Source organism: Mustela lutreola, chromosome 14 (assembly GCF_030435805.1).
Source record: "Mustela lutreola isolate mMusLut2 chromosome 14, mMusLut2.pri, whole genome shotgun sequence".
NCBI lineage: Eukaryota > Metazoa > Chordata > Mammalia > Carnivora > Mustelidae > Mustela > Mustela lutreola.
In genome coordinates, this window is record NC_081303.1 from 47,684,618 (window position 1) to 47,705,702 (window position 21,085).

Here is a 21,085-nt window from a genome sequence, read left to right on the forward strand (position 1 = left end):
GTTGTTGATGAGACTGGCAGCAGGTGGCCACTCCCACTGGTCTCAGGACAGCCCCACTCTAAATTTCCTTTCCTCCTTGGGTTATCAGACCCCTCTGCCTAGTATTAAGGAATAAAAGAGACAGATGACTGGGGAGAGCTGGGTGTTCAGCCATCTTACTGGCTCCGTCCTTTCCCCGTAGGCCCTTGCTTCTTTCTGTCCTGCCCCATTGGCATTGAGGACTTCCGGACCTGGTTCATTGACCTGTGGAACAATTCTATCATCCCCTACCTACAGGAAGGAGCCAAGGATGGGATCAAGGTGAGCACTACCCTCTGACTCCACTCAGTCCCCAAGGTCAGGCTGTTTAACTTAACAAAGCAGAAACATCTCTTCCATGTTAGACATGAGGCTACTAAGAGTTGTCAGGGTCTTTTGCTAAGAGGTTGAGTAAGGCCCAGTGTCGAGCCACCATTCAGAGAATCGCTACAGGATCACGGTCTCTAGGGCCTATCTCCAGTCCTGGGCCTTCTGGTTCTGTGCCAAACACAGTCCTCTCTCTTAAGAATCAGAGCTGATAGAGAAATCATCGAGCTAAAAATTAAGTAAAACCCTATTACAGCCTTAGCTAATTACTAACTACTACTAAAAATGTTACTTTGACCAAGTTACATAATCTTTTTTAAATAGCCTTATGTATATAAGAAGGGAGATAATAAAATGTGCTCTGCCTGAATCACTGGGTTGTTTTGAAGACATGATATACGTGAAAAGATTTTTAGAAGCTAGAATAAGAACTTATGCAAAAGAAAGATGTCATTTTATTAAAGCCTTCCTAGTAGTTTTTTTTTTTAACCTGTGAATTAGGGCATAACGATCACTAGTGTCCATTCCAACACTAGTGGACTACAGTGCAATGACTGGACCCTGTCGGCCATGTATTTTCCATAAAAGTAATTTGTCATTGCAGCAGATATCCTGTGATAAATTTCTAGAGATGCTATCTATCATATGAGTGCCCTAAATCATTATTTCATTTAATTTTGATTATTTTATTTATTTATGTGTTTATTTATTTGAGAGAGAAAGAGCATAAGCAGGGGGAGGGGCAGAGGGACAAGCACACTCCCTGCTGAGTGGGGAGCCCAGCCCAGGCCTGATCCAGTCCTAATACCCTGAGATCATGACCTGAGCCAAAAATCAGACACCTAACCAGCTGAGCCACCCAGGTGCCCCAAAGTTTGCATTCTTATTAACAGTTTTCCAACTTCAAAGTGTTTTTACAGAGAATATGTTTTCAACAGAGTCAAAATTCTTTTAAAAGGGGCACCTGGGTGGCTCAGTGAGTTAAAGCCTCTGCCTTCAACTTAGGTCATCATCTCAGGGTCCTGGGATCTAGCCCCGCATTGGGCTTTCTGCTCAGCAGGGAGCCTGCTTCCCCCCTCCTCTCTCTCTGCCTGCCTCTCTGCCTACTTGTGATCTCTGCCTGTCAAATAAATAAATAAAATCTTTTTTAAAAATAAATAAAATAAAAAATAAAATAAAATAATTTTTTAAAAAAATTCTTTTAAAAGACAGGATTACTGGGGTGCCCAGCTGGCTCAGTTGGTATAGTGTGCAGCTCTTGATCTTGGAGTCATGAGTTCAAGCCCCATGTTGGGCATGGAGCCTACTTAAAAAGAAAAAAGAAAAAAAGTTATAAAAAATGATATGATTACTAAAGTGGAAGAATTTCCTACTAAAATTATGGGGGCGTAAGACAAGTACATATTAAGTGTTTTTTACTGTTTTTATTTTTGGGTTTTGTTTGTTTGTTTTGTAGGGTTGTTTTTGTTTTTAGAGAGCCCATCCTTGGCTCCCCTCTGGTGGGGAGGGGCAGAAGGAGAGCGAGAATCTTTTTTTTTCCCCTGGTTCTCTGCATCCTTTCAGAGATGCACATTTATTGTTCACTTTTGAACACACGCGTTGCAGGGAGGGGCAGGTCCAGCCTGGGTGCCTGCTCCCCCGTGCAGCATTTCTGGGCTCCTGGTGTCAGCCAAAGGGAGACCAGCTCTTCCTTCTACCGCACTGAGTAGCGGGAGGCTCCCTGAGTAAAGGCATTTCCTTAAATGGGATGCGTAGAGGTCTCAGCAGCAGTCCTGGAGCCTGGGGAGGCGCTGTGTCCGGAGAGCGAGAATCTTAAGCAGGCTCTACACCCAGTACAGAGCCCAACATAGGGCTCGATCTCACAACCCTGAGCTCATTACCTGAGCCAAAATCAAGATTCTGATGCTTAACTCATCGAGCTACCCAGGCGCCCCATGTACATGTTGAGTTTTTCACATGGCCTGCCAAGTTACCCTCCAGAATAATTTTACCTGTTTACACCAACTTACTTCTTTTGTGGGGAAACTCAAAGGAGTTGAGTCTCAACTTATGGGTATCAGAGTCTCAAGGCTTTCCATTGGAGGAAATGCATATGGCCATCAGGAGACACTATGAGCAAGTCTCTATCTGTGGATCCCTCTGCCAATAACCACATTTCCCCTTCTATCCAGGTCCATGGACAGAAAGCCGCTTGGGAGGACCCAGTAGAGTGGGTCCGGGACACTCTTCCCTGGCCATCAGCCCAACAAGACCAATCGAAGCTGTACCACCTGCCCCCTCCCACCGTGGGCCCTCATAGCATTGCCTCACCTCCCGAGGATAGGACGGTCAAAGACAGCACCCCAAGTTCTCTGGACTCAGACCCTCTGGTGAGTAGAAACCATTCTAACGTGAAAGTAAGAGTATTATGGAACTGAATTTTTTTCCTTAAGATTTTATTTATTGATTTGAGAGAGCATGTACATGCGTGTACATGAGCTGGGGAAGGAGCAGAGGGAGCTGAGCACAGAGCCCACTGCTGAGCTCGATCCCACGATCCCGAGATCATCACCTGAGCCAAAATCAAGAGTCCGATGCTCAACCAACTGAGCCACCCAGGTGCCCCTGGAATTGAACTTTTCATGCATACCCTGATGGAGGCTTGAGGGTTTCATTCAGCAAGGCTAGGACTAGAATGAGGTCAGCAAGGAGCTCAGCCATCAGAATCTTGGGTTAAGAAGCTCATATACCTACAGCCTAGCCTAAGCTAAATAATATTGCTTGCTAGCAAGATGCATGCTCGTAGAGATCCACGTCTCAGGAAGATCCCAGTTAGAACTATTAACCAAAAAAGAGAGCAGTGGGACACATATACACTCTGTCACTACCTCTCCCCATACATTGGTATTATCCTGAGGATGGCTTCGGTTTAGTGGATTTCATGAACCATTGTGAAAAGTAGTCTGAGACAAGGGACCAGCTGGGCGCAAATATTTGCAAGGCTTGTAACCAAAAGAGGATTGGTACTTAGACTATATAAGACTTCCCATAAAATTTCCAGCTGGGGGGCGCCTGGGTGGCTCAGTGGGTTAAGCTGCTGCCTTCGGCTCAGGTCATGATCTCAGGGTCCTGGGATCGAGTCCCGCATCCGGCTCTCTGCTCAGCAGGGAGCCTGCTTCCTCCTCTCTCTCTCTCCGACTGCCTCTCTGCCTACTTGTGATCTCTCTCTGTCAAACAAATAAAATCTTCAAAAAAAAAAAAAAATTTCCAGCTGGAAGAATGGACAAAGGATATGAATAGGCATTTGCCTAGAGGAAGGCAAATAGTCAATAAAAATATAAAAAGAGGGGCCCCTGGGTGGCTCAGTGGGTTAAGCCTCTGCCTTCGGCTCATGTCATGATCTGAGAAGGTCCTGGGACCGAGCCCCGCAGGGAGCCTGCTTCACCCTTCTCTCTCTGCCTGCTTCTCTGCCTATTTGTGATCTCTGTCAAATAAATAAATAAAATCCATATATATATATATATATATATATATATATATATATAAAGATCCTTAACTTCCCTAATAATCGTGGAAATGCAACATCAAAACAAGGAGAAAACCGTTTCACATTGGCAGAAATAGTGTGTCTGGAAGCACAGACTTCACACTCAGCTGATGGGAGTGTTTGTTAGCAAAGCCCTTTCGAAAGAGAACTTGGCAGTTTGTGTTAAAATGTAACGTGCCCCACTCCTGTGATCTTGCAGTTTTACGTGGCAAGTAAGAAATTCTTCTACTTCAGTCATAATACATTTTAAATTTTGACTTAGTTAAAAACAGGTGTTACCTGTGTTAAAAAAAAAAAAAAAGCCATTAAAATGGAAGACTGTTAACAGGCATGTAAATAGAAGGGTGAAGAGCGGATTCAGGAGAGAACCAGCCAGGTGTACGTAGCTGAAATGGAGGGTGACAGTCTTGAAGAAGCATGGGAGCAAGAGAGAGCTAGAAAGTGCAGGAGGAAGGAAGCGGATGCACCATAGTGTTTAAACCTGACACAAAGCACTAGGCTGTGTGTTGGGGGCGCAGGACTGGCTCGTGAGAACACCGAGTCTGTTCGGTTATGATTTATTTGGAAGAAGTTGACACACACAGGTGTTCTTACAGCCGCTTCGCACATCCCTCCCGGTATTAACCGGTATGTCCAGGCCTTCTGTCTTCTCCTGCATGTGAACACCTTGGAGGCAGAGGCTGCTTTGTTTGGGCATCGTATAGAGGAGACACTCTCCAGCAGCACGTGCCCATGCTTACAGACAGGGTTGAAGTAACCCTTGCTGCCTTTTCTTGAGCCAGTGAGCCACATGTAAACCCTCCGGGCCCTTCATTACTTCCAAATGAGAATCTTCCAGTGCCGTGATCTAGATGGCTTTATGTTTCGCTTCTGTGGGCCAGGACCCTGAGTCCCGACTCTCACGAATCCATCCTTTTGCCCCTCTTTAGATGGCCATGCTGCTGAAACTTCAAGAAGCTGCCAATTACATTGAGTCTCCAGATCGAGAAACCATCCTGGACCCCAACCTCCAGGCCACGCTTTGAGGGTCTAGCGTCACTGTCACCCCAGACAGCAGAATGCTGGCATCAGCGACGTTCTCTCCTCCTCTCCCCTCTCTTCTTCCAGAGCACTGGTTCTCCAGCCCAAGAGAACAGGAGGGGGAGGAGGAGGAAAGGAAGAGGGCAGGTTCTTGGTGCTGCACCTTGATTGAGCTTCCTAGTAAGGACTGGTGGGGTGGAGCTTGGAAACTTGTGTCCCCTAGATACATTTACTGGCCTCCTCTCATGACTTTGGGGAAAAGATGATTCTGGGTCTTTTTTCCTTGATTTCGTGTCTCAATTACGGACTCCTAGGCTTTCTGGGAAGGGGTTCAGAAGACATCAGAAAATCCTGCAGCAGTTCCTAACTGATTCTCATGAACAGCTCTGGGAGAGACAGCCCTGTGTGGGGACATCGAAGGGAGGCGGAAGCTCCCCAGAATTTCTTGCAGACCCTTCTGAGTTCCATCACCACTGCTAATAACTCTTCCCCCAGAGATCTGGCTGGAGCCCAGAAAAAGCAGCATGTGGTTTAAAAAATGTTTAAATCAATCTGTAAAAGGTATTTTAAAAAAAAAAAAAGAAAGAAAGAAAGAAAGAAAAAGAAAAGATGACGCTGGAGAGAGGAAGCAGTTGCCAAGGTAGAGAGCGTGCTGCCCATCCCTGGATGATGTAGGGGACCACAACCAGATGGCTGCCTATCTTGGAAGTCACCAAACCACAACAATAGCATTCCAGCCTTCAGAGAAAGACTGCTAGCTCTGTCTTATACCCTCTAATTTAACATGCATGAGAGTCAATAAACCCTACTTTCTTTTTTATTTTTGCTTTTTGTTTTGTTTCTTTTTCCCCCTTCCATGTGCCTATTTATTTTCCTTTTCCTTCTTTCTTTCTTTCTTTCTTTCTTTCCCCCCCCACCCCATTTCCTCTCATGTCCACAAAATGCTTGGGTTGCTTTTACTGGGGCTAGTTTGGCTTTTCCAAGTGGGTTTTCTTCGGAGAATCTGTTGCCATCTAATTGGCACTAGCTAGATGCCTGCCGTACCACTATCTTTGGCAGCCTTGGGACTTACAGGAGACTGGAAGCATTGATTCAGACAAAAGTTAGCAGAATAACCTTGACTTTTCGCTATTGAGAAAGCACATGTTCTGCCTGGGAGCTCAGCTGCCAGCCTTCAGCCTGAAAGTGTATCCCCTCATGCTGATAGAAGATCTATTCTGAGCTCCACACAGGACTGGAGGAAAACCAGGAACCTGGGAATATTCCTTTGTGTTGTGGCTTTTGGGCCCCTCACTGCGCTATTCTGATGGCAGCCACTCTGCTCAACTGAATCCAAAATCTGTTAACTGGCATTTACTATTTGTTCTTGACAAGTAAATACTCACTTCTAGGAGACCGGACATCCATAGAAAATACTCACAATCAGAATGTAAGTTTCAAGGAATTTGATTTGGTGGCAAGGATGTGCCTTCTAAAGGGATCCACCCTCACCAGAAGTTGCCCCGAAGGCCCGGCAGTCTATATGCCTTCACTCAGCAAACACTGAGTACTTACTGTCTACCAGTCGCCAGGTTTAAAAAAAAAAAAAAGGCAAGACTTGAGCCGTTGTGTTCACAGTCTGGTAGGAAATCTTAATCTTCATTAAGTGCACATCCCCTGCTTATCTAGACCCTCAGGATCATCTAAGAAATGTAGCCAAAACCCAAGGTGCCATCTAGAAAGAAGCCTTTGATTGTCTAATACAGGAGGGGCAGAAGATCTAGGATCCATTAGATGGACCCTGAAGGACTATGGAACCTTGCTTATCTCAAGTGGACACGTCCTTTTCCTGGCATTTCTGGAAGCCACTGTGGGATGAGATCCAGCCTGAACTGCCTGGCAAGGATGAAGTTTCAGGGCTCTGCAGATCAAAGACACAGGATGAGCCCGGGCCCAAGTGTGCATTCTTCAGATTCCTATGTAGCACAAGACCTTATCTGAATCTACAGGCATACTCACCTGGACTGTTCTGTCCCACCCAACCAAGGAGTACATGCATCTGACTCTTCATATCAGAATCTTTCCATTTAGGTCCAACAGATGGTTCAGGTTGCTCCCCAAGAAAGCTTCTGCCTTCACCTGTTTGCTTTCAGGGATGACAGGGCGCTCTATGCTGGAGACTTTTTACTGCTTTTGCTGCTAAGTCCATGAGCTGTGAAGATCCCCAACCAACTCAGCTGTAAAATATGCAATTCCATGGTGGAAAGAGGCTGTTTGTTCAAGGATGGTGCTGATATCACTGCCTTAAGGTCTCTGCTGTGCAGAATGAGGAGGCCTCAGAGCTGGGTGTTCTCATTTGGATGGAAGGGAAGACCAGGACGGGCCTACTTTGGACCGAGGCCTCTTCTGAACCCTGTCCTTAGCTCCAGTCCCATGGCAAGGCTCAGACTTTCAATGCCATCTTAATTGGGTGGTTGAGCCCTTAACTCTCTACTTTCTGGTGCTGCCCAGTCAGTGCCTTCTATCATGGATGTTACTGGCTACTTGAGAAAAAGGAACGAGGGGAACCCCTTCCTCCATTCCAACTGCCTCAGACCTCCAAAGGGATTCTTGGCTCCGTAGAAACCATGGATACCACCGTGAATTTTACTTGGATCCTCAGCAGGTTGATTCTGGAGGCCTCTCGTGTTACGAATTTTACTCTCTATTTCTGGGACCCACCACCCTCTACTCTGAGTTGACTGCTGCATTTAGCCCAGGTCTCTAGTTGCTTTCCTCCAAAAAATGCATTCCCATCTAATGAGGTGGCACTGCAGCCTCAGCTTTCCCTCTGGAGCCTGGGACCCTGTTTACAGTCGCACACTTGGGCCCCGCATTGTGGGGATGTGTCGTCTCACCAAGGAATCATGCTTACGTGGCAACTGCAGAAGGTTGAGCCTCCTCATGGTGCTATAACCCCTTGGGGTGCTCATCCAGACTTCTCTGAAGCAGAAAACCTGAGCTCCCCACACTGCCCTAGAATTAATGGCAAGAGCAAATCCACAGCATTCTCTCCTACCTACACATCTGCTTCTTAGTTGAGACTACTGGGATCCCTCCGAAAATGAAAACCGGGTCCCATAGCTAACTTCTCAGCCCCCGGGCACCTTCAGAAGAACCCAGCCTACGTAGGACTGGGATGTGTGCTCTCCCTTTCCTCTCCAGACCCTCAACTCTATTCCTCACCAAAGTGGGCTAGCAGACAACATGGTTCAGTACCCAACATCAACTTCTGGGGAGAGCCACGACTCCAGGAGAGGTCCCTACGCAGACTCCCTCTCATTTCTGGATGAAGACGACCAACACATTTTGTCCAGTGTATGTGTTTCTCAATCCCTGCCTAGGCATTAAAAATAAAATACTAGGTAATTGGAGGCTAATACGGGACTTGATGTCTTTGTGTGTGTGTGTGTCTCTCTCTCTCTCTCTCTAAGAGCACTTTGCTGTTGCTGTTTCCAACTTCTGAGGCTTCAGAATATTTTTTAAAGATCTATGCTTTGTGGCAGCTCTACGGTGCTTATCTCTTGTCTTTGTGTGAATCCTATACCAATATCTTTTTCATGTAGTCTGACCATTGGGAAGCTAGAGGCTAACAGGAAACAAAGATTTGCTGTCCGTGAACAGACCCCACAATGAAGTCCTTATGGATTGGCATGCTACTTTTTAGTCTTGAATTACCAGTCTTCTAACTAATCTATTCATACTTCTTAAGGATTTCAGAAGAAATGGTGGGTTTTGGTTTTGTTTTGGGGTTTTGTTTTGTTTTGTTTTGTTTGTTTTTGTTGGTTTTTTTTTTTTTTTTTTTTTTTTTTCATTCCATTTCTGGTTCTTTGGTTTTCCTGGTTTGCAAGACTCCCAATGGACCTCATCTCACCACGTCTCCACTCCTAGCTCTCTGACCATGAGGGTCACACTATTCAGAGGGACATTCCTTTCCAGTCTCGGAGGGAACTCGTTCCTGTAGGTTTCCAAAAGAGTAGGAAGAAAACAACCTGATCTTTCTCCCAAACACCTCACATCATTGCCTGTGAGGACTCCCATATACAGAAACCCTGCTTACAAGGTGAAATTTGCCAGACAGGGTAGGACTTGGTCCTACAAACCAGCATTAGGAGACCTACAGGACACTCTTAAGGATCCTTGATTACAGGGTGTTTAGGAAAGGAGGCTGTTCTTGTCCTAATCACAGGTCTAACACAGGGTTCAAGTGTTAAATTAATCCAGATCACCAAATGTAACTTCTCAGCATACTTTTTTTTCTTTTTCTTTGACCTTAGCTAAGCTGATGCTAATAAGCAGACTATAAGTCAACCCCACTGATAGGATGAAATGTGCTTTTCCAGAGGGTTTATTAATGGATATACTAATTCACTGCTGGTACACTCTTAGGATGAGGAACTACTAGCAAGTTCTGGCTACTAGTGGTTCATGGCTCCACTAAGGAGGCCATAAGTAATAAAATGGTCTTAGGGACACTATGTTCCCAAGCCAATGCCTGAAGATACTGCCCTTTATACTTGAATCAGCTTTATATATTCATGAGTCCTCAACCAACCTGATCAGGGATATATGGGGCCACCAGATGGGCTCTCCCCATTGCTGAGGATCCATGTGTGTGTGTGGATGTGTGCTCAGCCCAGTCCTGGAGGCAAGCGCTGCCAGCCAGAGACTGGGAAACAGGAGTAAGCTGGAAGATGAGGACCCTGGTAGAAATACAGAGGCTGCACAGAGAGCATTAGAGTTGAAAATTAAACCTATGTATCCTGGATCCTCGCAGTTTGATGTTCTGGCTATTTTTCTGAATGATTATGTCACGGAGAATTTTCTATTGACAAGAATGGTCATGGAAGTAAGTGGACCTTTGGTCCCTTGATTAAGCTCTTTCATTTCTTGGAATACTGGTTTTCAACCTTTGTTTCCAGCCCAGCAACAGCAGCAACATCTGGGAACTTGTTAAAAATGAAATTCTCAGGCCCCCATCTCAGACCTACTAAAACAGAAACAGAAACAGAAACTACTGGAGAGGGCCCAGCCATTTGTGTTTTAACAAACCCTCTTGGTAATTCTGATGCATGCTTCAGTGTGAAAGTCACTTTTTTTTTTTTTTTTTTTAGGGAAAGGCAAGTAGCAGAGTCCCCACACTGAGGGGCTTTAGGACTAAAAAATAAGAAGGTCCTAGGTTACAGTTCAGGGTTTTACATTAATTTCAAAGTTATCTTTCCCATGCTTCCTTATGTTTCTGTTTTTCCTCTTATTTAACACAGAAAGAAAAGGTACATGTGCCTTTGGGCAGACGTGAGGGGGAATGCTGGCATCCTTCGAGTTGAACACAATCTTTGGAGAACTATCTCCTGCCTCTGAAATTTTTCCTTGGGAAACGAAAGGGCGGTAGCAGAAGAAAGCAGTTGGAGGTCTCTTCCAGACTGCTCTTCTGCTCGATTGCATCTACTCCGAGCATTTTCCTGATTATATAATAGGATGAGAAAAGTCAGAAAATCTCATTTGTATTTCCATGGCAACTTGTGCTCTTAGCAACATCCCCCCTGTAGTTGAGTTCTGAAGGGCACTGCTGGGTCTGAGAAACCTGGCCAGAACCTCCTTCCCCAAGGCTGGTGGGGGACTCCAGTTCCCCCAAGAAGGCCCCATCTCTGTGCTGTGCTCGGCTCACAGGAGGGACTTAAGCACAAAAAAGATGCAGAACAGGGGCAGCTAAACCTCTGGGCTCATCCTTTCCCTTCCCCATGCCAGGCCTAGGGTACAGAATGACAGCCACAGTGACAGAATAAAATCCTTCAACAACAAAAAAAGGAAAAAAAAAATCTGAGAGGAGCTTCTTATCTTTCCAGATTCACAGATTCTAGCTGATGGGGCCATGGGGTAGCTGTGGACAACTGCTTTTGTTTCAAGTTTGTCAGTCTTCCCTGCCAGGGAGCTTATGGGTAAAGGACAAAGTGATGTGCTAGTACTAAGTCCCTTGAAATCAAGGACTAAGCATCTGGGGAGGAACTAAGGCCAGAGAAGGCAAGTGTAAAACAAATTGCAGTAAAGTCACCTCTTCAGTCCCCCCCAAAGGCTGATGACAGGCCTTTGGTCATCTCCTGTGGGGTCTTCCTGCTTCCCTGCCATTCCTCGGAGACTGAAGATGTTGGATAATAAGCCAAGAGCTCCCATATCCCTGCCAGTGTCTGGGCTACTGCTGTGCAGAGCCTCCCACTTAATGGCTTTTGTTACTGTTGTTTTTTGTGTTGTTGTCTTTTTTTAACAGAACAATCCTTTTTTAAAATGAATTCCAACCCCTACTAGATTCCTTTCCTTCCCTTCCCCACCCACCCCCATCCTGTTTTAGGCAGCACTGTTTATGTGGATGGACTCTGTGTTTCTCAAATGCATGGCAATCCTCAGGTGGAAAGTGGGCAGGAATTTTTGCACCAGGTTCGGGTTGGTTTGTTTGTTTTTTAATTTATTGGACATAAAGCTCCAAACCAGGATATGTGTGTGTCTATGTGTTTATGTTTTTTTCTCATTTGACCCTCTCTTTCAGTCTACCCCCTTTTATATCTAATGTAGAGAAAGCAAATTTGAATCTGGAAAGCAAACCGTTGTATATAGTTGCGGTAACAATCATAAAGAGAGCTGAGCTGTCCCCCTAGTAATTTGTTTTAAGTTAACAAATTGGTTGAAAATTAAATCCATGCCAGGCCAGCTGAAGAGGCCTTCCTCCATCACTGCCAGAGGCCCCTCCTCTGGGCCCTCTGTTCCATCAGGCATGTCTCCTCCCAGCAAGATTCATCTGTTTGATGCCATTTGCGTTTCAATAAAGTTATCTCCTGTATTGTCCACTGGTTCTCTCTAGTTCCCTCTCTGTCTGGTTTCTGTCTCCATTTATCTTGTGGCCCATTCCTTGATCTGCAAGGGGAGACTGCTTGTGGTCATTTGCCTAACCAAGGGGTAAACCTCATCTGCCTGGAAATGTCTGATCCTCAAATCCTAAGTAGGAGCTCTGGAACCCTTTGGTTGGGGAAAGCGGGGAGGGGGGTTCCCTACTTGCACACTGTGGACATAGCATCCTTCAGCAAACCAAAATTCAGAGCTCTTGAGTTCTCCATCGACTCCACAGTTTGAAAATCTACCACCCTCTGGACTTTACTGTTCTCTTCCAGGGGTAAAAGTGAATTTAACCCAGGAAAAAAGAAGCTGCTATAATGGATCAAGGAAAGAAGGAAAAGAAGTCCTACTATTCCCTACTGTGGAATCTCAAGGTTCAAGAAGCAATCTTTTTCCTATGAAATTGTGGTAACACAACCCACCTGTCCTCTAACATGGGAAATGACAAATGTGTCCTCAAAGCAAGGAATCAATTTTTAGGAAGAATACTCAGATGAAGTGACAACCCCAGATCACTACCAATTTAGCAGTCGTAGTCTTAGAACTAGGCTAGGAATTGCCATCTGGTTTCCTCTGCCACTTGGGAATGAGAGTCAGAGTTCCTAGAAACCATTTTAAGGCACTTAACCTGAACAGCTTGCTAAAAATTACCTGTTCCTCTTGCTCTAGAGCCTCCCCCTCCACCAACATGCCATTCTGACCCTCTGCCACGACGTGCTTGCCAACCCGCCCTGCATTTTTTTAAATTTGAAGTGTATTTTATTTACATTCTGCCCTGCATTTTTTAACCCCTCTGGATAATCCTCTCCACTTGCTCCAGTATTTAGCACTATCGCTATTCCTTCAGCCATTTCCCACAACCAGCCCTAAGATATCCATGTTAAACTACTCTCATTCCCTCATCCCTTAAATGTCCAGCCACAATTTCTCTGGGCAAAAAAAAATGTATAGCTTCTCAGTGAACAGGATTCATTCTCAAATAGTCATTCAAGCACTTACTCTGCAGGAAATGTCCTTACCCACGCAGGTGCCCTCTCCTGGCCAGACCACAATTTTGAAGTTGGGCTCAACTAGGCTGGAAAATCAAGGGACTGGGTCTCTTGCAGGTGACCACTCCCCACTGCCCAGTCCACTTCAGTTTCTTTCCCCTACCTTTGAATTCTGGAGGCTGAAATCAAGAGGCTCCCTTGAGCCAACGGTTTTTTGTTTGTTTGTTTGTTTTGTTTTGTTTCAGTGTTTGGGTGGAGGAAAAGACTGGTTTAAAAAATCACTATTTTTGACCCAGACCTCTCTACTTAAAGCCATCTACACCCATTCCCATTTCACTTCCTCTCTCCTAACAAAGTCTCTTATACCTGAAAGATCCATGAACTTAAAGTCCTATATCATGGCGTTTGTTCCCAGTGAGTTTGCTAACTTGTTCCACTTTAGAAAATCCCCCTAACCTCAGTTTTCACATAAATGCGAAATGATTCTTGCGGGAAAAGGTGCACTTTCCGTCCATACGACAGGAGGCGCTGTCTCTGGAGGCTTAACCCATTCCCCGCCCCCTTCCCGCTCCCGCCCGGCTCTGGTGCGCAGGCGCGGCTTCGCGGATTGGCCGCGCGCGGGAGCCGTCTTTTAGTGGCGGGTCCCGGTCGCGGGGCTGGCGGGCTGAAAGGAAGAAAGATGGCGGCAGCGGCAGCGGGTGGTGCGGCCTCCGGGCTGCCCGGTCCAGTGGCACAAGGACTGAAGGAGGCGTTAGTGGATACGCTCACCGGGATCCTCTCCCCAGTGCAGGAGGTGCGAGCCGCTGCCGAGGAACAGATTAAAGTGCTCGAGGTGACAGAGGGTGAGTGAGGCGGGACCGTCACGAGGATGGGTCGGACCTGGGCCGGCAGTACTATCCGCTGGCCGCAGCTCCGGACCGGCCGGGGGCAAGGGGAGCCTGAGCCAATGGGGATCTGGGCGCCGAGGCCCAGCAGGCAGGAATGGGGTAGGAAGCCAGAGGACGATGTCCCCAGTGGCTGTGAAAGTCCGGGAGAGGGGAGGCGCTCCTGGAGGAGAGGGTCGGGGGAGGTGGAGTCTCGAAGGGGAGGGGGAGGGTGGAGACTAGAAAAGCTAGATGGAGCCTGGGATCTGCAGAGCAGAGATGGAGCTAGACCTGCTGCTGTTGGAGGAAGTCGCGCGCTCTGGGAAACATTTTTGAGTTTAGACCAGGGTCTTTGGCTGTCCACTTTGCCAGCTCGGTTGTACTGGGATAAGAGTAAGGGGAGTTAGTAGAAGTGGTGAGAGGCCAGAGCCTTGAGAACGCGGTTATCAAATCTTGGTATATATCAAACAAGTTTCTGCCTCTGAGTTGTAAGCCTAGCTGGTCGTTTTACCTCTTAATGTTTTTCCAGAAATCAAATTAGTGCATATGCAGATGATTCACCTTCCTGATCGTACTCCCCGATAATTTTCAAAATAATTTTCACTTATCAAATACCTTTGTGTGCCTTTCTATTTGAAGGAACTGATCCTTTGTCTTTGACTCTTTGTCCCCGTACTCCTATTATATGCTTTAAAGTGATGGAGAAAAAAATAAACCATTGGTTTGAGACTGTCTGTCAATTTCCTGCTGAGTGGGCCTTTCACCAAGCCCAGTGTAGCCACTTTACAAAGAACAATTTGATCCTAAAACAGGAGGAGGGAAAATCCTCTTGGTCTTTATGTAAGAAATAAATTTGTCTGTCGGGGCTTCACTGGAAGAACTGCAAATCTTTAGAATTTTCCCCAGCTCAGCCACCTCTTAGAGACCTCTTCTGAGATAGGGGAAATTGACCATGGACTAACCAGTCACCCTCAAAACCTTAAGTGTGCTCTCCTACCAGGCTTGGGATTTTCACTGAAAAAAGAACTTCGGACAAATCTCCCTTTAATTTTATGTTCTCTGGTAATATGAGATGCCTGTTGAAAATGAATTTCCTTCTGTTGAAAATACATTGAGATTTGGGATATAATAGGTTAAGGACCATTTTGAAGACCTAATTGTAATTGTCATTGTTCTATAAAATGTCAGACACTACAATAGGAGCAGCCACTGGTTAGGAGAAAGCTGTTTGAGAGCCATGCGTAGATTGATTGCAGTTATTATAGTCTCCCAGATAAAAAATTGTTATTCACATTGTCTCTGCCTCCCTTGGATATGAAGGAGGAAGAGTGACCAAGCAAAGGAACCTCATCACATTCAAGTTACTACTTGAATAAAGTTGAAGGTCTGATGCCTTTCCTGAATGATTCCCAATGTTCCTGGTGCCCAGATGTATGTCTGACACCTTCCTACAAAAGGTGAACCCCTGGTGCATGTTTTAACAGCTCCACTTGGGCTCTGATCCCTCTCTAGCCAATGCCATGTTCTCATCTAGGCATGGTCTATTATTGGATAAACTTCTTGAGATCTTTTTGAAGTTCTAGTCTCTCATTTTCTTCATCTTTTGGGGTCTTGAAATCTAAAATTAAACAGAAGTGCAGAATTTTGCCTTTGATTTAGGCTGCTGACGGGAATAGACTGAAACACACACGCCTTAACTTACTGGTAATGTGCCATCAGGCATGCTGTGCTACATGAAAAGGCTATAATACAGTGACCTTATATTGATGGTCTCGTACTAAGACGTATGACTCACAGGGTTCGGTTGTGACGTACAGAGTTGGGCCAGGTCTCTCGAGTTAATTGTAGTGTCTTGGACCCTTTGGAGGCTATTTGCATTTTTAAATAATCCGATTTCTTACGTTTATTTAAAAGTGATAAAAACTGACCCCTTTTCAGTTACCTCTTTTTAGATGGAGGTTGATGATCCATTCCTCAGATGTAGTTCCTTGCTTCACTCCTTTTCTCTTCTTATGGCCTTTACTTTCTCTTCTCATGGCTCTTCGTATGACGCAATTTGCCATTGGGTCCAGAGCACCTCCTGTCTATATTCCGTCTGAATCTCAAATGGTTTCTTAACATGGTCACTAATTTCTTTCCCACTAGCCATTGCCTTCCTTTACATGAAAATATAGCACTTGGCTTCCCAGCCAGGATTTAGCCAACTATTTGTCCTGATGAAACTGGTGGGACACTGCTCTTCCTATTACATTAGAACACCCTGCAGGCCAAGGTAGGAACCATTCTTGTAAATGAATGAACAGATCATTTTCCATTCCTTTCGAGTTTCTTCACATTTTAGTTTTATCCTAGTGGAAGAACCTTGCTTTTTCTAGTCCTAGAAAAAACACACGTCCTCAAAACTTGGAGTTAATGAGAAATCTGAGAAATCTTAGCAATGGCTAATCTTTTGATCTTTTTGGTTCCTGGGGCCCAATGTCAGGTGGTTGTTTCTAGTCCCTTTGTCCCCTCAAATTACCACACTGTCTTTGTGAGCCATTTATTATTGCCTCACATGGAAGACTGGTCCCAGTTGATTTTAAAGATTAACCAGTCTGCTCCCTTTGACAAAGAGCTGTACCACCATCCTTGGTTGCCAGGTCCTAGTGTTGGGGCTTAAGTGGAAGAATTTCTAATTTTGAGGGAAAGGATACAGATAATTTGTTAACCTTCTATTAAATGGACAAACAAGAGAGGTTGACATGCTCTGACCAGATTCTTGGGAAAATGACATTTTAAAAAGCATTTTATCCTAGAAAATTGAGTTTGCTGGAGCCCAGAGTACATTCTGGTCATTTAGTCGGCCAACTGATATTTTCCAAGAAATAATTAGTTATCGTGTTTTCCAGAATGGGAACCTGCACCCTTAAGTCTAAGCCAAGGAAGTGTATATATGTGAGAGGTCCATCTTTGATACTGGCTTGATTTCAAAAGGATCGAGATAACGTCAGCCTGGTGTTCTGGAATGATTTTCTTGAGTTCCTGTGCTTTCCACTTTCCTCAGTCACTTGGAATCTGAGGGAAACCCAACATACCTTTCTGAATAGAAACCCTATTAACAGTGGTTCATTAGAGAAGGAGAAGGTGCCACAAACCACCTTCTTCAGACACACTCCCATCCAGAATTGAGAACCATATTACTTGAAAGTCTGGAAGTGCCTCTGCTATTACAGTATTCCAGAAGAGAGATGGTACCCTTTCTTTTTTTCTTAGGAAGACTGAGATTTTGAGTTTGGCCAGCAGAGTTTGCAGGAATTGAGTTCTGCCTCAACAGAATAAAAATAAAAGTCTTTTGGTCTGTTAAAGCATTCTTCTAATTCTTTTTTTTTTTTTTTTAAAGATTTTATTTATTTATTTGACAGAGAGAAATCACAAATAGATGGAGAGGCAGGCAGAGAGGGAGAGAGGGAAGCAGGCTCCCTGCTGGGCAGAGAGCCTGATGCGGGACTCGATCACAGGACCTGAGATCATGACCTGAGCCGAAGGCAGCGGCTCAACCACTGAGCCACCCAGGCGCCCCGCATTCTTCTAATTCTTGTTTTACTTAATAGGGAGGGTCATATCCAGCATTTTTTAAACATAGTAATTAAAAAAGATTGGAAAGGTTATGAACTGGTGGAGATCTCTTACATCAAAGTCTAATATTGCCTATGGAGCTTTTCTTTTTTGTCTGACTTATGAGATCATGACTTTTGAGAATATTTTTGGTGTATTTATGCTAGTTTTTTATATCTTAGAATGGAGGTTTTCCTTCTGTCTCTACTTTCCTCTAAGAACAGCATCACCCAAGTGGTAGAATGAGTTGCTTTCATTCATAAGCTCTAATTCTCCAAGCCAGCATAGCAGACTTTCTTCTGTAACCAAATTTAGACCCTAGGTCATTTTCTTCTCTTAGTTATTTCTTTCCATCTGTTGGAAGTGAAGACATTTTTCCCCCACCATTTGGCTTTAACTTAGTCTTTTCTGTCTTTTTCCCAGCAGATACATCACATAAAATACTTTTTTCCATCACCATTATATTGAACTGGGGAAGGGGGGGAATAACCTCTCCCTCACTTTTCCTGGCATTCAGATGCTGCCCAGATATCTGTGTTGATTCCCCCATCTTAGATGCCTAGAGAGATGTTCCTGCTAGCTGGAAGTTTGCTTTCTGGTTCTCATGGGCACTTTTCTGGCTCTCTTACAGTTTAGCGTAAGCACTGTCACCTGCGAAGGGAGCCCCTCAAGGATCCAGACGCACTCCTGGGCATGTGGCGGGCACTGAGCCGAGCGGAAGGCGGCCACGCTCGGAAAAAGGCCAGTGGTGGAGTTTTCTTTTTCCTTTCAGCTGTGATGTTGTGGTGCTTACCAACCCCCATGAGAAAAGGGGGGGCTTCTCCAGAGCTTTACTGAGAACTACCTCCTTTCCCAACCAAACTCTATTCATAGTTCTTCCTAGTAGTAGCTTCCCTGACTATCAAAGCACTACCAAGTCTCATGTCTCTTTAGTAGACCCTTAAAACCAATAGCATATGTTTCATAACTTATCCTTTATCCTCCATGCTCTCCTTTAGATCTTCCCTTCTAAGCCAAGTTTTCGACAGATAAGGTTTCTGCAAGGTGGAGTGAAAGGGGAACAAGGATAATGAGAGACAGAACAAAAGTCTAAAGCACCGGAGAATGAGTTAAGGGAGGAGGGCAAAAGCTTTCTTAGGAAGCATGTCAGAGGATACCATTTTGGGCTGGATAAAAGTACTCAAGAATCTACAGTCAGGGTTAAAACCCAGATTGACAGACTGGGTCTTTCTTAACTTCACCTTGGGAAAAGGAACTAGAGAAATTAAATATGACAAAAACAGCATTGGAAAGCTAACTTCATACAACTCATTTGAATGGTCCCCCTTTGGCTTAATTGATTGTAGATTGAATCTTAGTTTTAATCTGAATCATCCTTTCCAAGCAAGACAAAATAAAACAGTTCTGTATATCTATGTCTGTTGTACTTTTCTGCCTTAATCATTCCAAAGCAAGTTATTCAGCTGTTCTTTCTAATGCTTTCTAAAGAAATTATGTTAAAGACACCAATCAGCAAAACTGGAAATCCCCCAGTACCCAAAAATAAAGTACCTTTTCTTCACAGATACATTTAGTTGTATTTCTTCCCAAAAATGTATGGTCTCTGTTAAGTAAGTATCTGTGAACAGAATTTTTACTACTTAGCAGAATTCAGCACTGGATAGGAACAGCATTGTTGATGGTTTAAAACACGTCAGGGAACTTGAGGATTTTTTTTCTGGCTTTTCCTTCTGTGTGTTAGTTTTAAAGCACAGAGTTCACCCATCACCACACCACCACTATCATTCCTTGTAAACAATTCTTCATATAGCTTCTAAATAACTTAAGTTTTATGGTATGAAACTCTTCTTCTGTGGTGCCTGATACCCCTGTAGTTCTAGTGGGTATGTAGTCTAGGCAGAATAAATTGGATTAAATAAATAATAATTAGATTTTCCCTCACATCCCTTATAACCTAATGCAGGTGAGTTCTTGGTCTTCGAAATTTTGCGATTTCCAAACCAGAGCTGATCATGTGCCCACTGGTTTTGAAACTCTGGGAGCCTGTAGAAAAGAAAATCTATTGTTTATCCAGCCTCTTTTTAAAATTTGTCTTTAGTTAATGGCGATTATATTATCTGATCTGAAGATTTTCTTTCCCATTAATGCTTGTGAGCAGAGCATCCTATTACTTGAACTTTCAAACCTCTTTTCTCCTATGTGAAGGAAATAAACTTTCAGAGAAATCCATCTTATAATGCTTGTTGTAGGTACAGACCCCCTAGTTGACTCAGGTTTCTTGGTCCACATGGGTCTTAATCTTCTGATAGCCTCTTACTCTCACCATCCCTTGCAATTTCAGCAGTATCTGAAGCCAAGTAATTAGTGGAAATTGGGGTGTGATCTTTGATGATATCAATTGTAGACAAGATTGGTTTTAGGACTTGTGTTAGAGTGGAGAGCTCCTAGCTATTGTGATCATTACCAGAGTACTACCTCCTCTGGCATTGGTATGAAAAAAAAGTGTATTCTCACTCAGCTTTTCTTTAAAGAGAGTAGACTTGATGTTCTTAGGTTAAATGAGAAAGGACCCTCCGAATGTGACAGGACCTGTGTGTAGAGTTTGCTTGGTTTTCATGCTTTAACAGTTCTTCTAATTGATGCCAGTGTTGACTGATGGGAAGTGGGTGGTTCTTTTTCCCTTCTGTGAGCCTTAGTGTTCCCTTACAACAGTATCTGTGCTTTCCTTGGGAAGGTAATTATTCAGGGACACCTGGGTGGCTCAGTGGGTTAAAGCCCCTGTCTTCGGCTCAGGTTGTGATCCCAGGGTCCTGGGATCGAGCCCCCCATCAGGCTTTCTGCGCAGTGGGGAGCTTGCTTTCCCTTCTCTCTCCCTCTGCCTGCCTCCCTGCCTATTTGTGATCTCTGTCAAATAAATAAATAAAATCTTTAAAAAAAAAAAAAAAGTAATTATTCAGATTCATGTAAGCTTTATAGCCATGCCTTAAGTTTCAAACCTTCTCAGAAACTCTGATTTTTATACCTCAGTATCTTTTTCACATTATATGACTAAAAATTTTGTTCATCTTGATCCCATTTTAGTTTGTCCCTGTAATAATGATCATAAATTGTACTCTAGCAAGGAACATTAAAACCCATATCACAGTAGTCTATGCAAAAATTGAAATAAGTACTTAAAAAGAAAATACTGTATGGCCCATGTACTTTATGAATACGTATGGATCATCCTGAAAGATATTGCAGAATTGTCACAGAATTGATTGACTGTATCCAAGGAAGTTAAACTTGGGTAGACAGTGACTTCTCAACAGACTTAGGGCTATAAAGTTAAATCTGTCATCACATGAAGTATCTGAAGTCAAAGGAAGTGGGAGTGGGTAGCTTTATAAGTGCTCTTTCTCCTTTAATTGAATTTCACACAGGCATTTTAGAGACCTTTTTTCCATTAAACTTGAACATTGGTTGGTATCCCAGAGGTCTTCCAGAATTACATCATACTCATAAGTGTTTTAGTCCATTCTGAAAGTTAACACCCATATCCTTGGATTGTAGACATCTACTGTTTTTTTCTGTTAATTTATAAAAGACTTAACCAGAGTCTGGGCTAGCCAAACTAATCCCAAGAATTAAAATGGATTTCAGTATTTTTAGAGGTGATTGTACAGGTTTAAAGTGTTTGTTTGTGATTTACTTACTTAACTAAATGCTTTGGAAAGATTGTGACTTCTTTTGTCATGCTCTTGCAAAAATTCTTCTTTCCTGGGTGAAAAGATAGGTACCATAAGATTATATCAAAAACTGCAGTTTAGGGGTGATTGTGTGGCTCAGTCAGTTAAGTGTCCAAC

General features: G+C 44.1%; 2 protein-coding genes across 10 annotated transcripts in view; both read left to right on the forward strand.

Moving 5' to 3' along the window:
- Window positions 1-11,746, forward strand: part of NAV1 (neuron navigator 1) — a 254,837-nt gene extending 243,091 nt beyond the window's left edge. For all 8 annotated transcript variants that reach the window (XM_059146655.1, XM_059146659.1, XM_059146660.1 and 5 more), the window contains 3 exons: window positions 182-300; window positions 2,517-2,714; window positions 4,801-11,746. In XM_059146655.1, the coding sequence (XP_059002638.1) occupies window positions 182-300; window positions 2,517-2,714; window positions 4,801-4,896 (413 nt within the window). In that variant the 3' untranslated portion in view covers window positions 4,897-11,746. The remainder of the gene's footprint in view (window positions 1-181; window positions 301-2,516; window positions 2,715-4,800) is intronic.
- Window positions 11,747-13,392: 1,646 nt separating this feature from the next.
- IPO9 (importin 9) overlaps window positions 13,393-21,085 on the forward strand; it is a 56,570-nt gene continuing 48,877 nt past the window's right edge. The window contains exon 1 of one of the 2 annotated variants that reach the window (XM_059145429.1): window positions 13,393-13,625. In XM_059145429.1, coding sequence (XP_059001412.1) covers window positions 13,463-13,625 — 163 coding nt within the window. In that variant the 5' untranslated portion in view covers window positions 13,393-13,462. Of the gene's footprint in view, window positions 13,626-17,893; window positions 17,982-21,085 lie in introns of those variants that run through there. The other variant, XM_059145430.1, reaches the window with a different exon arrangement.